The sequence below is a fragment of the Salvelinus fontinalis genome, chromosome 16 (genome assembly GCF_029448725.1).
Source record: "Salvelinus fontinalis isolate EN_2023a chromosome 16, ASM2944872v1, whole genome shotgun sequence".
In the NCBI taxonomy this organism is placed as follows: Eukaryota; Metazoa; Chordata; class Actinopteri; order Salmoniformes; family Salmonidae; genus Salvelinus; species Salvelinus fontinalis.
Window position 1 is genome coordinate 12,250,051 of NC_074680.1, and position 19,286 is coordinate 12,269,336.

General features: G+C 44.2%; 1 protein-coding gene across 1 annotated transcript in view; it reads right to left on the minus strand.

Moving 5' to 3' along the window:
* spata17 (spermatogenesis associated 17) overlaps positions 1 to 19,286 on the minus strand; it is a 55,824-nt gene that overhangs the window by 18,247 nt on the left and 18,291 nt on the right. Inside the window, exons 8-9 of the mRNA XM_055864406.1 lie at positions 18,283 to 18,431; positions 5,013 to 5,148 (exon numbers count right to left, since the gene is read on the minus strand). Coding sequence (XP_055720381.1) covers positions 5,013 to 5,148; positions 18,283 to 18,431 — 285 coding nt within the window. The remainder of the gene's footprint in view (positions 1 to 5,012; positions 5,149 to 18,282; positions 18,432 to 19,286) is intronic.

Sequence of the window (19,286 nt, forward strand, 5' to 3'; positions counted from 1 at the left end):
TGTGCGTGTACGTGCGTGTGTGCGCTCCCTAATCCAGTCAAAGCACCGCGTCTCCTCCGTGCCGCGTGTTAGTGTGTGTTACTCAGCGGTGGGGTGCTAGCTCTCCAGCAGGCTAACTGATCGGGCCAGCCTGTGGGCTCACAATAACAACAACAACAACAACCAGAAACACACACTGCAACAAACACACACTCCCCCAGTCACCTCTAAAGTTAGAGAGAACAGACCGAGCGAGAGGGAGATAGAGAGAGAGAATATTGTTTATTTCACTTTTGTTTATCCATTTCACTTGCTTTGGCAATGTAAACATGTTTCCCATGCCAATAAAAGGCAATTGAATTGAATTGAGAGAGAGACAGAAAGGACAGAGAGAGAGAGAGAGACAGAGAATGAGAGAGAGACAGAGTGTGAGAGAGAGAGAGGGAGAGAGAGTGAGAGAGACAGAGAGAGACAGAGTGAGAGAGAGAGAGAGAGAGAGAGAAAGAGAGAGACAGAGAGAGTGAGAGAGAGAGTGAGAGAGAGACAGAGAGTGAGAGAGAGAGAGAGAGGAATAAACCAGTCCCCTGAACCATAAAATACACCCACATCAAAACATATTCCCAAAATGCCTTTTAACCTACACCAGGTGTTTGATACCAAACATTTTGGCCCACGATCGCATTTTGATATCTGAGAGTTCGCGCGACACCAACCACGTGAAAATAATCATGTAATTAACAGCCAATGCTTACTTTTTTTTACATGGGGCTATGGCAGTCAATCGAAAAACATTCCAGCAGTATTTCTGATTGTCTTCTCAACTCACCATCAGATACTTTTAATGTGTGGCTATGACAGTCAATTGTTAATTAGTCTGACATAGTCTGACATAATGTATCTTATATGTCGTGTGCGGAGATTCTCAAAGTCAGGGGGCGTGGTCGACAGTGCACACCTCATCTCTGCTGTCACATCCAACCTGGATCGATATTTGGTTTTAATGCAGACGAGAGCACTGAATCCAGCTTCACACGGATATGAGTTGGTGAAGGGTACCATGAGTTTTATGGTGCTTTCAAGACAACTGGGAACTCAGAAAAATCCAAGGTCAAATCATGACGTCAGTGATCTTCAGGTCGAAAGTCGGAGCTCTAGAAAGGAATTCCGAGTTGGATGACCGTTCAAAACCATATTTCCCAGTCAGAGCTTGTTTTTTCCCCCCCAGTTGTTTTGAAAGCACTGAAGTCGGAAGTCAGAGATTTCCGAGCGCCCAGTTCCTAGTTGTTTTGAAAGCGGCATTAAGGCTCAGAGGGAGATGGCAGGGTATTTATTCCCTTTGAGTCAGGAACAAAAACTCCTCCGTAGTGACCCGGGAATGCGTTGTCTGCAGCATTTGGTCACATGACAGCTCGATCAGCTGTTCGATTTCACTTACTGGCATGTCAACTGAGCCAGGATCACAGTCAAGCGGATTGGGAAGTAGGCCCCACAGTCCTCTTCCAAGCGCTGGAGGGGAGCAGTCATCACTCGTGTGGGACACTTACTGATGCTGTTTTCTGTTAGAAACATGCACAGCCAAGGGAAAGGGGGCATCGTTCGCTTTTGAAAGACTCTCTCTCCAATAAATCAAATCAAATTGTGTTAGTCACATGCGCTGAATACAACAGGTGCAGACCTTAGAGTGAAATGCTTACTTACGAGCCCCTAACCGACAGTGCAGTAAAAAAATATATGGATATGAAAAAGAGATAAAAGTAACAGGTAATTAAAGTGGAGCAGTAGAAAATAACAATATACAGGTGAAGTCGGAAGTTTACATACACTTAGGTTGGAGTCATTAAAGCTTGTTTTTCAATCACTCCAAAAACGTCTTGTTAACAAACTATAGTTTTGGCAAGTCGGTTAGGACATCTACTTTGTGCATGACCCAAGTAATTTTTCCAACAATTGTTCACAGACAGATTATTTCACTTATAATTCACTGTATCTCAATTTTGATTGGGTCAGAAGTTTACATACAATAAGTTGACTGTGCCTTTAAACAGCTTGGAAAATTCCAGAAAATTATGTCATGGCTTAAGAAACTTCTGATAGGCTAATTGATATAATTTGAGTCAATTGGAGGTGTACCTGTGGATGTATGTCAAGGCCTACCTTCAAACTCAGTGCCTCTTTGCTTGACATCATGGGAAAATCAAAAGAAATCAGCCAAGACCTCAGAAAAAAAATTGTAGACCTCCACAAGTCTGGTTCATCCTTGGGAGCAATTTCCAAACACCTGTAGGTACCACGTTCATCTGAACAAACAATAGCATGCAAGTATAAACACCTTGGTACCACGCAGCCGTCATACCACTCAGGAGACGTGTTCTGTCTCCTAGAGATGAACGTACTTTGGTGCGAAGTGAAAATCAATCCCAGAACAACAGCAAAGGACCTTGTGAAGATGCTGGAGGAAACAGGTACAAAAATATCTACTGCTCCACTGCTCCAAAACCGCCATTAAAAAAGCCAGACTACGGTTTGCAACTGCACATGGGGCCAAAGATCGTACTTTTTGGAGAAATGTCCTCTGGTCTGATGAAAGAAAAATAGAACTGTTTGGCCATAATGACCATCATTATGTTTGGAGGAGCCGAAGAAGCCGAAGAACACCATCCCAACCGTGAAGCACAGGGGTGGCAGCATCATGTTGTGGGGGTGCTTTGCTGCAGGAGGGACTGGTGCACTTCATAAAATAAATGGCATCATGAGGCAGGACAATTATGTGGATATATTGAAGCAACATCTCAAGACATCAGTCAGGAAGTTAAAGCTTGGTCGCAAATGGGTCTTCCAAATGGACAATGACGCCAAGCATACTTCCAAAGTTGTGGCAAAATGGCTTAAGGACAACAATGTCAAGGTATTGGAGTGGCCATCACAAAGCCCTGACCTCAATCCCATAGAACATTTGTGGGCAGAACTAAAAAACCATATGTGAGCAAGGAGGCCTACAAACCTGACTACAAACCTGAGTTACACCAGCTCTGTCAGGAGGAATGGGCCAAAATTCACCCAACTTATTGTGGGAAGCTTGTGGAAGACTACCAGAAACGTTTGACCCAAGTTAAACAATTTATAGTCAATGCTACCAAATACTAATTGAGTGTATGTAAACTTCTGACCCACTGGGAATGTGATGCAAGACATAAAAGCTGAAATAAATAATTCTCTCTACTATTATTCTGACATTTCACATTCTTAAAATAAAGTGGTGATACTGACCTAAAACAGGGATATTTTACTGGGATTAAATGTCAGGAATTGTTGGAATCTTTTCATTACACAGAAAGTCAACCAAGTCTGTTTTTTTTTTCATCCATTGTGAATGACAACAGTTCCTCTCTCCATGCGAAAAATCTTTCCAACACTCCCCCTCGATAACCACCGAGCCTCGGTGTGAAATAGAACGTTGGCATGCTTTGATCCCATATCTCCACATAGTTTTGTGAACAGGTGTGTGCAGTGGATGTGGTTTGATGTAGTTTACAATCGAAGTTACCTGCTGCAGTATATCTCTGAGTTCTGTGCTCAGCTCTTTTGCCACCAGTTGCTCTCACACATTCATAACTAGAGTGCAGAGGCCTGCCCGCCACCCCGCTTTAGATAGAGCCCCATCTGTGTAAAAGCCCACCATTCGATCCCGTGGAATCTGTTCTTCGCCAATAAAGCCACGGAGCACACTGAACAACCCCATCATGCTCGGGAATCGTGAGGAATCGTGAGGCAGAACAATATGTTCTTGTGAATAGCATGTGTAGCAAACAAAGGTCAATCCATGGGCATAAGGTCCATTTGGAGCGCATAAGCTGGGGAGTTTGAGTCGTTCTGTCAGAGATTCCTCTTGATTGCTAGCAATAGCATACATTCTTTGTTCAACAGTGTCATCTGACAAAGGTATTGATGTGAGTTTCTGCGCCTCTGCCTTGTTTTCACCATATCAATTGTGGCCGGTAACATCAAAGTCTCTGCAATAGTGTGTGGTTTCATAGCGTAGCAGGTCTAGCCATTCACCGTGGGAATGATTCAAGTGCAACGGTCAAGTGTGGCCTTTTCCCATGATCTCTCTAATCATGTCCCTTTAGATTTTTACGGTTAACCACATGACAACAATTTTGAGATACAAAGACGATGTTGTAATATATCTTTTTTTTTTTTTAACATGACTCTATCCTGATCTATCTTTTGATAGAACATGCAAAAAATATTGTAGCAAAGTGTCCAGTGTTGCTGAGGCACGCGACATATCCTGCCCCTGCCGTCAGCGGCGGGAGACCCTGTGGCGTGCCGCCTTGTTTATCTCATTCTGGGCAAAGTGTTCTCTCATTTGCCTCGTTTCCAGGCAATTGGTGTGTGTGTATGTGTGTGTGTGTGTGTGTGTGTGTGTATGTGTGTGTGTGTGTGTGTGTGTGTGTGTGTGTGTGTGTGCGCGCTGCGGAGCTGTGGCTGCTGGGAACAGAGCTAATAAAAAACCCTGATCCATGAAAGGCCTTGAGCAAAGACACACTCAATTACCTAATGCCTGGGGCCGGGGGGGCCGACCACAATGCTGCTGCCACAGCCCACTCATTTACGTATGCATCCCCGCAGGTGTGTGTGTGTGTGTGGGGGGGGGGGGGGGGGTTTGACTGTGGCCAGGGCGTATGTGTGGGTTGTGATTGTGTGTGTGTGTGTGTGCATTTGCGCGTGAGAGAGTGCATGGATTTATTAAATTGCTGTCAGGTTTGACAAATGTGTATAGCTGAAGTTGGGAGGTTGTGTTAGAGTGCTCTCCATGGTAAAAGCGAGTGTTGTTTCTTAAACTGAGGCTGTGTGTGTCTTCAGATATTGAACGGACTCATATCTCAAATAACAATATAGTTAAAAAGATAGCGGGATGTCCAACAACAAAAAAGGTTGACTTGAATAATACACAATGCATAGAGGATGATGTGAGAAGAACAGGAATTCCCAGGCGGAAAACACACACACAAAGAAAACAACATTGGTACCTGTTTCCCCTGCAGGTCCTCCTGGTGTTCCTCTCTGAAGTATTTGGTCCCGTAGGGGACAGGCTGGAAGGAAGAGGTGGTGTGGAGCATCCTCTCATAACTCCTGTTCTGATGGACCTTAGAGAACGGCTGGAACCTGGAGAGAAGGAGAGGACCTATGAAGTCTCATGTCAACAACGTCGACAATAATGTTTTCGAAAGAATCCAGTGCACCTTCAAAACAATATACAGTCTAATCTCTGTAAACCTAAGCCCCATCTCTAAGACAATTCCTAGACACAACATTCAGTATGGGCCTCCTATTCGATCCCTCTATCCTTTCATCCCGCTTCCCTCCATCCCTTCATCCCGCTTCCCTCCATGATGGCAGGGTCCTCTCTTCATCTCCATCCCAGTCTGAAATTACACGAATGCCTACTGGTCCAGTAGGCCTTGTCTTATGTCTCTCTGTATCTCTGCTTTGGACCACACAGTGGAAATGACCCAGGAAACACACACACACACGTCTGATTTCCATCCAAATTCCGCCCACACACTCAAAGAGCCTCTATAGCAGGGGTGGGCAATTCCAGTCCTTGGGGGTCTGATTGGTGTCACAGTTTTGCCCCAGCCCCAGCTAACACACCTGACTCCAATGATCACCTAATCATGATGTTCAGTTTAGAATGCAATTTGATTAATCAGCTGTGTTTGCTAGGGACGGAGACAAAGTGTGACACCAATCAGGCCCCCGAGGACTGGAGTTGCCCAGCCCTGCTCTATAGTGTGTGTTTTTGCAGCCAAATGGGACTTCTTGTCTGCAGAGCTTATCACTACATATAAGAGTTAGGAGGTGTGTGTGTGGTTGTTTTTTGTTGTTTTCTGGTGTTCAGAGTAAATCGCTATTGCCGAGGAGAAAAGCCAGCTGTTCATTTCCATCAGGTTGATTTTGTAAATTACACCCCAGACACATTGCTTGGGGGAATATTTATCCTGTGCACTAGGTGTGTGTGTGTGTGTGTGTGGGGGGGGGGGTCAACTTGAGTACATCACTAAACAAACAAACAAACAAACAAAAACGCTACCTAGGCACTACCCAGCTAGCACATAACGTTCTGAGAATCATATGTTTCTTAGAGCTTGGTGAGAGTGTGGTTGTCCTATGGTTATTTTTCAAACAACTTTCCCACGAAGTTCTGGGAATGGTGCAGGATACCCAGCTAGCACATAACGTTCTGAGGACCATATGTTTCTTAGAGCTTGGTGAGAGTGTGGTTGTCCTATGGTTATTTTTCAAACAACTTTCCCACGAAGTTCTGGGAATGGTGCAGGATACCCAGCTAGCACATAACGTTCTGAGGACCATATGTTTCTTAGAGCTTGGTGAGAGTGTGGTTGTCCTATGGTTATTTTTCAAACAACTTTCCCACGAAGTTCTGGGAATGGTGCAGGATACCCAGCTAGCACATAACGTTCTGAGGACCATATGTTTTTTAGGTGGTTTCAGTAATTCAGCATATCGTTTCATACAGGTTTCCTCATGGTTCTGTTTAAAGTAATGTTCTCAGAACATTAAGAACACTTTCCATAAAAACTACAAGAAAACATTAGTAACATTCAAATAACGTTATAAGTATGTTATTTAAAAACATACACATTCTGTTATCAGCGCCAACAAACTCTCTATAGCCTCTATCTTGTTAAAACCTCTTATGGCTGCAATCCCGTTACCGGGATGATATGACAACAGCCAGTGAAAGTGCAGGGCGCCGATTCAAACAACAGAAATCTCATCATTAAAATTCCTTAGACATACATGTGTCTTATATCATTTTAAAGGTAATCTTGTTGTTAATCCCACCAAAGTGTCTGATTTCAAATATGCTTTTCAGCGAAAGCACTACAAACGATTATGTTAGGTCACCACCAAACCACAATAAGCACAGCCATTTTTCCAGCGAAAGATAGCTTTCACAAAAAGCAGAAATAGAGATAAAATTAACTGGCACCCTGCCAGCCACTGACTCAAACACCTCCCATCCGGTCCCACAACACAGCTTAAGCTTCATTCCACGTTCTACTGACTGTCGACATCTAGTGGAAGGCGTAGGAAGTGCAAACAGATCCATATATTACAGGGAATTGAATAGGCAATGACTTTAACATCGACCACTCTCAGAATTCTCACTTCCTGTTTGGATTTTTTCTCAGGGTTTTCCCTGCCATATGAGTTCTGTTATACTCACAGACATAATTCAAACCGTTTTAGAAACTTCAGAGTGTTTTCTATCCAATACTAATAATAATATGCATATATTAGTAACTGGGACTGAGGAGCAGGCCGTTTACTCTGGGCACCTTTCATCCAAGCTACTCAATACTGCCCCTGCAGCCATAAGAAGTTCAGTTTGTTCAGGTGGGTGCTTGTTTCCTTTGAAATGGGTCTGTTTGAATCGACTTTAATGAACAGCTTTGTATGATAAAAAAAAAACATGGTATGCTAGACCCATCCTTTACAAACTCTCGTAGTCTCACGTCAGAATTAGATTGTCACATCTGCCACCGCTCCCCCTCTCTGGCGCTCGAGGTTGCCAGGCTGCTCATCATTACGCACACCTGTCACCATCATTACGCGCGCCAGTGCTTCATCGGACTCACCTGGATTCCATCACATCATTGATTACCTCCCCTATATCTGTCACTCCCTCAGTTTCATTCCCATATCTGCACTGATGTTGTTTTGTTTCTCTTGTCCAGACACTGTTCTTGTTTAGTTTCATGTCTATTTATTATTAAATCCTCACCCTATACTTGCTTCCCATCTCACAGCGTCTGTAGTTACGGAACCGTTACAGAATGCAGACACCACAATTGGAAGCATCAGGGAGTTTTTTGTTGGTGATGTTCGGTCCGGCTCGAGATGCTCACAAGCCTTGCTTGGCTCGACAGGCTCCCACGCCATGCCTCAGCTGGCTCGTCGGGCTCCCACGCCTCGGCCCGTCAGGCTCGCCCAGGTAGGACGCTAGGTGGCTCCCCTTGAGGGGGGTGGGGGGGGGGGTACTGTCACGTCTGCTCCCGCTTCCCCTCTCTGGCACTCGAGGGCGCCAGGCTGCTAATCATTACACACCTGTCGCCATCGTTAGTCGCACCAGCACTTCACCGGACTCACCTGGACTCCATTACTTACTGTTGCCCCTAGTGGTCAGTGTCCAAGTCATCTTCCGACCTCCTCAGACATGGATGGACACCAAATACTGATTTTTATTACAGGTGACCTGCTTGCCATCCTGGTGGCGCAGTGTACTAATTATATGGATAAAGAGCAGAAGTTCAAATGTTTGAATCTCACTGACGCAAGTGCCAGATTAAAAAAATAAATAGGTTTGCATGATTAATACCTAAGCAAATTAATTTCCAAGTGTCCTATCTGAGCTCAAAGCAGTTAACCTAAACTAACATGTTATTCAACATTTTACTGAAAAATATTCTCAGGGAAAAATAGTAAAACGTTCTTAGGACCTCCCTGCAACCTAAAAATGTATGTTCCCAGAACAAGCAAAATAATCACTTCCGTTCTCAGAACGTTTAAAAATGTTACCGGTTAGAAAACTTATGACTTCGTTCACAGAAGCAATGGGAAACCAAAATCTTACATTCCCACAACTGTCAAGGAACCAAATGTGCTAGCTGGGTTTGTATTAAAACCCTACTCAATAGATACACTTTCCACGTTGACTTTTTTAGAGTTGGCGTATGTTTTGTAGAGTTCGCGTATGTTTAGTAGAGTTGGCGTATGTATGGTAGAGTTGGCGTATGTATAGTAGAGTTGGCGTATGTATAGTAGAGTTGGCGTATGTATGGAGAGTTGGCGTATGTATGGTAGAGTTGGCGTATGTATGGTAGAGTTGGCGTATGTATAGTAGAGTTGGCGTATGTATGGTAGAGTTGGCGTATGTATGGTAGAGTTGGCGTATGTATTGTAGAGTTGGCGTATGTATGGTAGAGTTGGCGTATGTATGGTAGAGTTGGCGTATGCATGGTAGAGTTGGCGTATGCATGGTAGAGTTGGCGTATGTATAGTAGAGTTGGCGTATGTATAGTAGAGTTGGCGTATGTATAGTAGCTTTGGCGTATGTATAGTGGCTTTGGCGTATGTATGGTAGAGTTGGCGTATGTATAGTAGAGTTGGCGTATGTATGGTAGAGTTGGCGTATGTATGGTAGAGTTGGCGTATGTATGGTAGAGTTGGCGTATGTATAGTAGAGTTGGCGTATGTATAGTAGAGTTGGCGTATGTATAGTAGAGTTGGCGTATGTATGGTAGAGTTGGCGTATGTATGGTAGAGTTGGCGTATGTATGGTAGAGTTGGAGTATGTATAGTAGAGTTGGCGTATGTATAGTAGAGTTGGCGTATGTATGGTAGAGTTGGCGTATGTATAGTAGAGTTGGCGTATGTATGGTAGAGTTGGCGTATGTATGGTAGAGTTGGCGTATGTATGGTAGAGTTGGCGTATGTATGGTAGAGTTGGCGTATGTATGGTAGAGTTGGAGTATGTATGGTAGAGTTGGCATATGTATAGTAGAGTTGGCGTATGTATGGTAGAGTTGGCGTATGTATGGTAGAGTTGGCGTATGTATGGTAGAGTTGGCGTATGTATGGTAGAGTTGGCGTATGTATGGTAGAGTTGGCGTATGTATGGTAGAGTTGGCGTATGTATGGTAGAGTTGGCGTATGTATGGTAGAGTTGGCGTATGTATGGTAGAGTTGGCGTATGTATAGTAGAGTTGGCGTATGTATGGTAGAGTTGGCGTATGTATGGTAGAGTTGGCGTATGTATGGTAGAGTTGGCGTATGTATGGTAGAGTTGGCGTATGTATGGTAGAGTTGGCGTATGTATAGTAGAGTTGGCGTATGTATAGTAGAGTTGGCGTATGTATAGTAGAGTTGGCGTATGTATAGTAGAGTTGGCGTATGTATAGTAGAGTTGGCGTATGTATAGTGGCGTTGGCATATGTATGGTAGAGTTGGCGTATGTATAGTAGAGTTGGCGTATGTATAGTGGCGTTGGCGTATGTATAGTAGCTTTGGCGTATGTATAGTGGCGTTGGCGTATGTATAGTAACGTTGGTGTATGTATAGTAGCTTTGGCGTATGTATAGTGGCGTTGGTGTATGTATAGTAGCTTTGGCGTATGTATAGTGGCGTTGGCGTATGTATAGTGACGTTGGCGTATGTATAGTAGCTTTGCTGTATGTATAGTAGCTTTGGCGTATGTATAGTAGCTTTGGCGTATGTATAGTGGCGTTGGCGTATGTATAGTGGCGTTGGCGTATGTATAGTGGCGTTGGCGTATGTATAGTGGCGTTGGCGTATGTATAGTGGCGTTGGCGTATGTATAGTGGCGTTGGCGTATGTATAGTGGCGTTGGCGTATGTATAGTAGCTTTGGCGTATGTAGAGTGGCATTGGCGTATGTATAGTGGCGTTGGCGTATGTATAGTAGCTTTGGTGTATGTATAGTGGCGTTGGCGTATGTATAGTGGGCTCACAAGTGGCGCAGCGGTCTAAGGCACTGTATCTCAGTGCTAGAGTCACTACAGATCCTGGTTCGATTCCAGTCTGTATCACGACTGGCCGTGATTGGGAGTCCCATAGGGCGGCGCACAATTGGCCCAGCGTCATCCAGATTATGGTTTGGCCGGGGTAGGCCGTCATTGTTAATAAGAATTTGTTCTTAACTGGCTTGCCCAGTTAAATAAAATAGTACTTACATGAACATGTCAGTCTGTGTGGAAATTGTGTTTGCCAATAATATAATGCATGTAGCAAATACATAATCAACATCTATCACTAGTGTGATGTATTCAAGAGCTAGTGAACTAATTTCCTACTATACATATTTATAGAGAGACAAGGAAGAGAGAGGGACGTGTACACCACACAAGGTGGCATGACAAGCCTGGAATTGGTCAGTTTAAGCGATGGTACTGCACGCGCACACACACGTCTACACACAAACACAAACACAGCCAAGGCGGCAAAGACACTCTGTGGCCACCAGAGACCCTACAAGACAGATTACCCAGCAGTCCTAGCTAATGTGCACATGGGAGGGACATCAGCGGCGTGATATTAATGTGGCCCCAATGTCCCAGGCTGCACTGGGCCCGGGCGCAGCTCGCCTCGCCGGCTGGTTCCACTCACAGCTCTTATTGCCTCCCGATTGCCTTTTAATAGGCTAGTTTTTATTCATTCAGGGCCATTAAGGAAAGTTTGACTCCTCACCAGGGATCTTTGGGCTGAGGCCGAGCTGCCGGCCCCGGTGACAACACACACATACACATTTACACACACACGCATTCACACACACATGGGCATACATGCACACACACATGGGCATACGAGCACACACGCATACACACACACACAGACGCTGCCACCAAAAACCGGCAGAGGGAGAGGGTGAGGTTAGGAAAATGAAAGAGAGAGAGAGAGAGAGAGAGAGAGAGGGGAGCAGGGGGAGGTTGTTGAGTTGATCAGTCTCCCGTGTCTGTGGGTGACTACATAAACTGTGCTGTTTCAGTCAACTGAGACAGATGTGTGTGTGTGTGTGTGTGTGTGTGTGTGTGTGTGTGTGTGTGTGTGTGTGTGTGTGTGTGTGTGTGTGTGTGTGTGTGTGTGTGTGTGTGTGTGTGTGTGTGTGTGTGTGTGTGTGTGTGTGTGTGTGTGTGTGTGTGTGTGTGTGTGTGTAAACTGTGTTGTTTCAGTCAACTGAGACTGATAATGTGCCTGTTAAACCTGGACTCTCAGATACTTTAGGCTGTGTGTGACCAGGGTACGAAAGGACTGCATCGCTTTCTTTCTCAAATCTCCAGTCTCTTTGTCTTCTCTGGGTCTAGGCAGAGCTCACTTGTCCTGTACTATAGCTTGTATTCCGTAGTCTTCATTTGGTAACATCCTGTTCAATGAGTGGCCATATGTATACACTCCCATCTGAGCATGTACTGAAGACAATGACCCACTAGCATTAGTGAAGCGTTTTGTTTGTCATGAATCTTGTTCTGGAGGCAGCTCTGCAGAGTGGTCACTAGCTGGCAGAGACACAAAGTCATAAAATCTGATTTGAAACCTAACCCCAACCTTAACCTTAACTAGGGTTGCAAAGGCTCGGAAACTTTCCGGTAAATTTCCAGAATGGGAAGTTAAGTCCTGGAATTTTGAGAATTTTGCTTAAATTCATCAAAAAAGTTAGCTCATAACAGTGAACCTTTTTTTGTGAGATACACATAAGGCAATTCTAGGTCTTGTGGCATATTTTGGTTAAACTATCCCCAATTCAATGGAATTGCAACCCTCTGCATGCACAATGCATTCTTCCATCACATGTACAGCTGATTCTCAAGATCTTGCACACTAATGAGATGCTATTGAGCCCACACTACTACACTGTCTGAGCCAAGGACTGCATGCTTTCTGGTAAGTTTTGATTACAATACTTGGTGGGGTGAATATATTTTATATGACCTACATTAATTTTTTTTAACTAGTAAATAGTAGCTTACAGCAAAGAGTGATTAAATATTTTTTTTACTTGTTAACAATTTCTGCTAGTTAGTTTTTGCTACCATGTGGGTTTTAGCTTGCTTGAGCCTGTTAACTGAGGAGTGTTAATTCACATGTTTCCATACATGTTTCATTTAACACATTTATCTTACAAAGGAGTTGTTTAGGGGGCAGCATTTTCACTTTTGCATGAAATGCGTGCCCAGAGTAAACTGCCTGCTACTCTGTCCCAGCTGCTAATATATGCATATTATTAGTAGTATTGGATAAAAAACACTCTGAAGTTTCTAAAACTGTTTGAATGATGTCTGTGAGTAAAACAGAACTCATATGGCAGGCGAAAACCTGAGAAAAATCCAACCAGGAAGTGGGAAATCTGAGGTTTGTAGTTTTTCAAAGCTTGGTCTACCAAATACACAGTGTCTAAGGGGTCAAGTTGCACTTCCTAAGGCTTCCACTAGATGTCAACCGTCTTTAGAAACTTGTTTCAGGCTTCTGCTATAAAGGAGGGGCTCATGAGACCTGTTTGAGTCAGTGGTCTGGCAGAGTGTCTCAGGCTCGTGATGCGCGCTCACGACAGAGTTACCTCTCGTTCCAGTGCTTTGCTACAGACGATGGAATTCTCCGGTTGGAACTTTATTGATGATTTATGTTAAAAACATCCTAAAGATTGATTCCATACATCATTTGATATGTTTCTACGACCTGTAACGGAGTTTTTGTCTGGACCTAGTGCTCATGAAGATGGATTACTGGGCTGAACACGCTAACAACCAGTGGCTATTTGGACATAAATGATGCACTTTATGGAACTTTATGGAACAAATCAGTCATTTATTGTCGAACTGGGATTCCTGGGAGTGCATTCTGATGAAGATCATCAAAGGTAAGTGAATATTTATCATGTTATTTCTAACTTCTGTTGACTCCAACATGGAGGAAATTTCTTTGGCTGGATTTGGCTGGATTGGGCTCTGAGCGCCGTACTCAGATGATGCTTTTTCCGTAAAGTTTTTTGAAATGTGACACAGCGGTTGCATTAAGGAGAAGTTTATCTTTAATTCTGTGAATAACACTTGTATCTTTTATCGATGTTTATTATGAGTATTTCTGGGATTTCTGTGGCTATCTGCAAGATCACCGGCTGTTTTGGAATCAAAACATTACTGCACGTAACGCGCCAATGTAAACTGAGATTTTTGGATATAAATATGCACATTATCGAACAAAACATACATGTATTGTGTAACATGATGTCCTATGAGTGTCATCTGATGAAGATCATCAAAGGTTAGTGATTAATTTGATCTATTATTCTGCTTTTTTTTACTCCTATCTTTGGCTGTAAAATGTCTGTGTTTTTTTGACTTGGCTCTGAACTAACATTATCATATGTTATGCTTTCGCTGTAAAGCCTTTTTGAAATCGGACACGATGGGTAGATTAACAAGATGTTTATCTTTCATTTGCTGTATTGGACTTGTTAATGTGTGAAAGTTACATATTTCCCAAAAATATTTTTGAATTTCCCGTGCTGCCTTTTCAGCGGAATGTTGTCAAGGAACGCCTGCGCTAGAAAGGTTAACTATTTATCTGTACATGGAATTGTATGTTTTTTTTTTACTCATTTTTTTCTAATCTTTACAGGAAAATGCCACGGGGACTATCTGATGTGTGAAGACATTTCACTGCAGATAATGTAGAAGGAAAAGCTCTGTACATTTGCACATACTGTGCCAAATCATATGTGAAGAATGCAACTTAGATGCAGAATCATCTGGCCAAGTGCATAAAGTTCTCTCAGCGCTCACAACAAGCAACCGCTGACAAAAGTCCCTCTACTTTTAATTCAAGGTGACAATGCTGAATCGGACACCTTATTCGATAGCAACAGCTCATGGTCCTCCCGGAATCAGAAGTTTTTTTGACTCAATGGAGGAACGTAGTCAGAGAAATACTGATGAATGTCTTGCTCGAGCTGTGTATGCAACTGGTTCACCTCTGATGTTCACAGGCAATGTGTATTGGAAGAGATTTCTGAATGTTCTTCGCCCAGCATACACCCCTCCAACCAGACATGCTTTATCTACTCATTTGCTGGATGCAGAGTTCAACAGAGTTCAAGTGAATGTCAAGCAAATCATAGAGAAACAGACTGTATTGCAATCATCTCTGATAGGTGGTCGAATGTTTGTGGGCAATGAATAATTAACTACATCATCTCCACCCCTCAACCAGTATTCTACAAGAGCACAGACACAAGGGACAACAGACACACCGGTCTCTATAATGCAGATGACCTGAAGGCAGTCATCAATGACCATGGACCACAGAAGGTATTTGCATTGGTGACAGACAATGGTGCAAACATGAAGGCTGCTTGGTCTAAAGTGGAGGAGTCCTACCCTAACATCACGCCCATTGGCAGTGCTGCTCATGCACTGAATCTGCTCCTCAAGGACATCATGGCACTGAAAACAATGGATACACTCTACAAGAGAGCCAAGAAAATGGTTAGGTATGTAACAGGTCATCAAGTTATACCAGCAATCTACCTCACCAAGCAAAGTGAGAAGAATAAGAGCACCACATTGAAGCTGCTCAGCAACACCCGTTGGGGTGGTGTTGTCATCTTGTTTGACATATCTTCCGATATGCACAGCCCCATCAAGAGGATCCTCCTGGATGATGTATTTTGGGAGAGTGGTAAGCAGCCTGAAACTCCTGAAACCTATAGCAGTAGCCATTGCACGGATTGAGGGAGACAATGCCATCCTGTCGGATGTTCAGACTCTGCTTGCAGATGTAAGAGAAGAAATCCGTACTGCCCTGCCCACTTCACTGTTGCTCCAATCAGAGAAAACTGCAGTTCTGAAATACATCAAAAAGTGTGAAGACTTCTGCCTGAAGCCCATACATGCCGCAGCGTACATGTTGGACCCCAAGTATGCTGGCAAGAGCATCCTGTCTGGTGCAGAGATCAACAAGGCCTATGGTGTCATCACTACCGTGTCTCGCCACCTTGGCCTGGATGAGGGCAAGGTTCTTGGCAGTCTGGTGAAGTACACTTCCAAGGGCTTTGGGATGGAGATGCAAAATGGAAATGGTGCCAACATATCTCATCAGCCACCTGGTGGAAGGGACTTTGTGAATCTGAGGCTCTTTCCCCTGTTGCCTCCATCCTCCAAATCCCACCAACATCAGCCGCATCAGAGCGCAACTGGTCCTTGTTTAGGAACACACACACCCAAGCACGCAACAGGCTAAACAATACAAGGTTTCAAAAATTGGTGGCCATCCGGGCAAATTTGAGGCTTTTTGAGCCTGACGACGAGCCATCCTTCTACTAGGTTGGAAAGTGACAGTGAAGATGAGGCCTCAGAGTCTGATGTTCAAGAGGTGGACATTGAGGAGGTCCGGGGAGAAGACATGGAAGCCCGGGAGGAAGATAACCAAAGCTTTAGTTTCTAGACTATCATTTTACAGATGTATGTTGAAAATGTTTTTGGGAGATGCGATGGATCATTGGGGATCATTCAATATTCCCTTTCTTTTGTTGTTCAGTGAAATCATCCCATGTGAAGAGTCAACTCATTTAATTAAAGTTCAATTCGTAAACTAAATAGTTTAAAAATATATATTTTGGAAGGATTTAATCATTTGATCCCAACTTTCCGTGGGATTTAATCATCATATTCCCATTAATTCCCACGGAAAGTTTCCAGCTCTGAATATTCCCCAAAATGTGCAACCCTAACCCTAACATTAACCACACTGCTAACCCTAATGCCCAACCCTAAACTTAAATTAAGACCAAAAAGCACACACATTTTTACAATATAGCCAATTTTGACTTGAAGGGGAAATCGCTCTGTTCTGCCTCCAAGACAAGACTTATGAAAATAAACGTAAACCTGCCTGTGAAACAAACCAGCGTGTTACGGTAACCCTATTCACCCGTTACAGACCTACAGTACTGTAACAGTGTTCTCTTCAGATGTGAAGTTGTCACCTCAGCCACTTGAACTGTTTACCCCCCCCCCCCCAAAACCATCATCATCACGCTACACTGGAGAGTCTGATAACTCATTAGAGACACATTCAACTGGAAAGGGAGAGAGAGTGGGGGAGACAAGGAGGGTACGCAGGCAAGTTCAGTGTGGTCCCTTGAAACGTCTAGTTGAAATGACTGTGTGTGTTGGCGGCTGGTGGATCAAACAGGGGGTTAATGGCATCTCTCTTTGCCCACGAACAGACGCACACACACACACACACACACACGCTCGCACACACATATCGAGAATAATTGGATTCCCACATTAACTATCTGTGGTGTTTCTGTGTGCATAGTGTGTGTGTAGGATCATGCATTCATGTGAGTGTGTGTGTGTGTGTGTGTGTGTGCTGTGGTAATGGGGTTGTGTTTGAATATAGTCTGCATATAACACAGTGAGCTGGTAATTAAACTACAGAGTTAAACAGCCCTTCTAGTCTAAAATGGGGTGATGATAATCCCCTGTTATACTGTGATTATGTTCTGTTGTGGAAGGAATGTGTTCTGATACTTCAGACGCTGTAGTGATGCTGCTGTCGCTGTAGTGATACTTCAGACGCTGTAGTGATGCTGCTGTCGCTGTAGTGATGCTGCTGTCGCTGTAGTGATGCTGCTGTCGCTGTAGTGATGCTGCTGTCGCTGTAGTGATGCTGCTGTCGCTGTAGTGATGCTGCTGTCGCTGTAGTGATGCTGCTGTCGCTGTAGTGATGCTGCTGTCGCTGTAGTGATGCTGCTGTCGCTGTAGTGCTGCTGCTGTCGCTGTAGTGATGCTGCTGTCGCTGTAGTGATGCTGCTGTCGCTGTAGTGATGCTGCTGTCGCTGTAGTGATGCTGCTGTCGCTGTAGTGATGCTGCTGTCGCTGTAGTGATGCTGCTGTCGCTGTAGTGATGCTGCTGTCGCTGTAGTGATGCTGCTGTCGCTGTAGTGCTGCTGCTGTCGCTGTAGTGATGCTGCTGTCGCTGTAGTGATGCTGCTGTCGCTGTAGTGATGCTGCTGTCGCTGTAGTGATGCTGCTGTCGCTGTAGTGATGCTGCTGTCGCTGTAGTGATGCTGCTGTCGCTGTAGTGCTGCTGCTGTCGCTGTAGTGATGCTGCTGTCGCTGTAGTGATGCTGCTGTCGCTGTAGTGATGCTGCTGTCGCTGTAGTGATGCTGCTGTCGCTGTAGTGCTGCTGCTGTCGCTGTAGTGATGCTGCTGTCGCTGTAGTGCTGCTGCTGTCGCTGTAGTGCTGCTGCTGTCGCTGTAGTGATGCTGCTGTCGCTGTAGTGATGCTGCTGTCGCTGTAGTGCTGCTGCTGTCGCTGTAGTGATGCTGCTGTCGCTGTAGTGATGCTGCTGTCGCTGTAGTGCTGCTGCTGTCGCTGTAGTGATGCTGCTGTCGCTGTAGTGATGCTGCTGTCGCTGTAGTGATGCTGCTGTCGCTGTAGTGATGCTGCTGTCGCTGTAGTGATGCTGCTGTCGCTGTAGTGATGCTGCTGTCGCTGTAGTGCTGCTGTCGCTGTAGTGCTGCTGTTGCACTGTCAGTCTCCCCAAAAGGCTCAGGTGTGAGCCACACACACACACAGGAGGTGGATGAAGTCCATTATCCACACACACACTGTAAAGCCCTTTTTCATGTGATGAAAAGTAGCTATCCATTAGGACAAAAGGCTGCATCTGTGTTCGTGTGTACTTACATGGTCTCCATGGTGCGGTTTCTCCATTCTTCAGAGCGTAGCTGGTCCTGGGCCTGCTCCAGGTCAGAGATGGAGGTCTGGACTCTCAGAGACGGCTCGAGACCACGCTGTCTCTGAGCCCACACCTCCGCTGGCTCACGGAACGGACCCTAACACACAGGAGAAAGATGGGGAAGCCATTATACAGACACTAGCGGGCATGACAAATACATTCCCAACATTCAAAACATTTTCCATTGATCAAACATGCTGCAATGGAAGTCAGAAGCCCTGCAGTGTTAAGAACTGACATCTTAATCAGAGGCACTTTGTCTCTAGTCTCTCCCTCATCCTCTCCCGGCTCGCTCTCCTTTTCTCTGCATCATTCTCCATCTCTTTCTCTCTATCCCTCTTTCTATTTCTCCAACTCTTTCTATCATTCTCTGTCACTCTTTCTTCTCTCTCTCTGATACGCCCCCCCCCACAGGTAGTTATGGCTTAGCAGTAAATCCACAGCCAATTCAGTCTAATTCCTTCATCTAATTAGTAACTTTCTTTAGTCTTGGACTAGTTTTGTAACTTTCCTTGGTTACTAAAGTTTAGTAACTTTCCTTAGCTTAGTAACTTTCCTTAGCTTAGTAACTTTCGTTAGTCTACAGTAACTTTCCTTAGTTTAGTAACTATCCGTAGTCTACAGTCTCTTTCCTCAGTTTAGTAACTTTCCTTAGTCTACAGTAACTTTCCTTAATCTACAGTAACTTTCCTTAGTTTAGTTTACTAACTTTTCTTAGTCTAGTTTAGTAACTTTCCTTCGTGTAGTTTAGTAACTTTCCTTTGTGTAGTTAAGTAGCTTTCTTTATTCTAGTTTAGTAACTTTCCTTTGTGTAGTTAAATAACATTCCTTAGTCTAGTTAAGTAGCTTTCCTTTGTGTAGTTAAGTAGCTTTCTTTATTCTAGTTAAGTAACTTTCCTTTGTGTAGTTTAGTAACTTTCCTTTGTCTAGTTTAGTAACTTTCTTTAGTTTG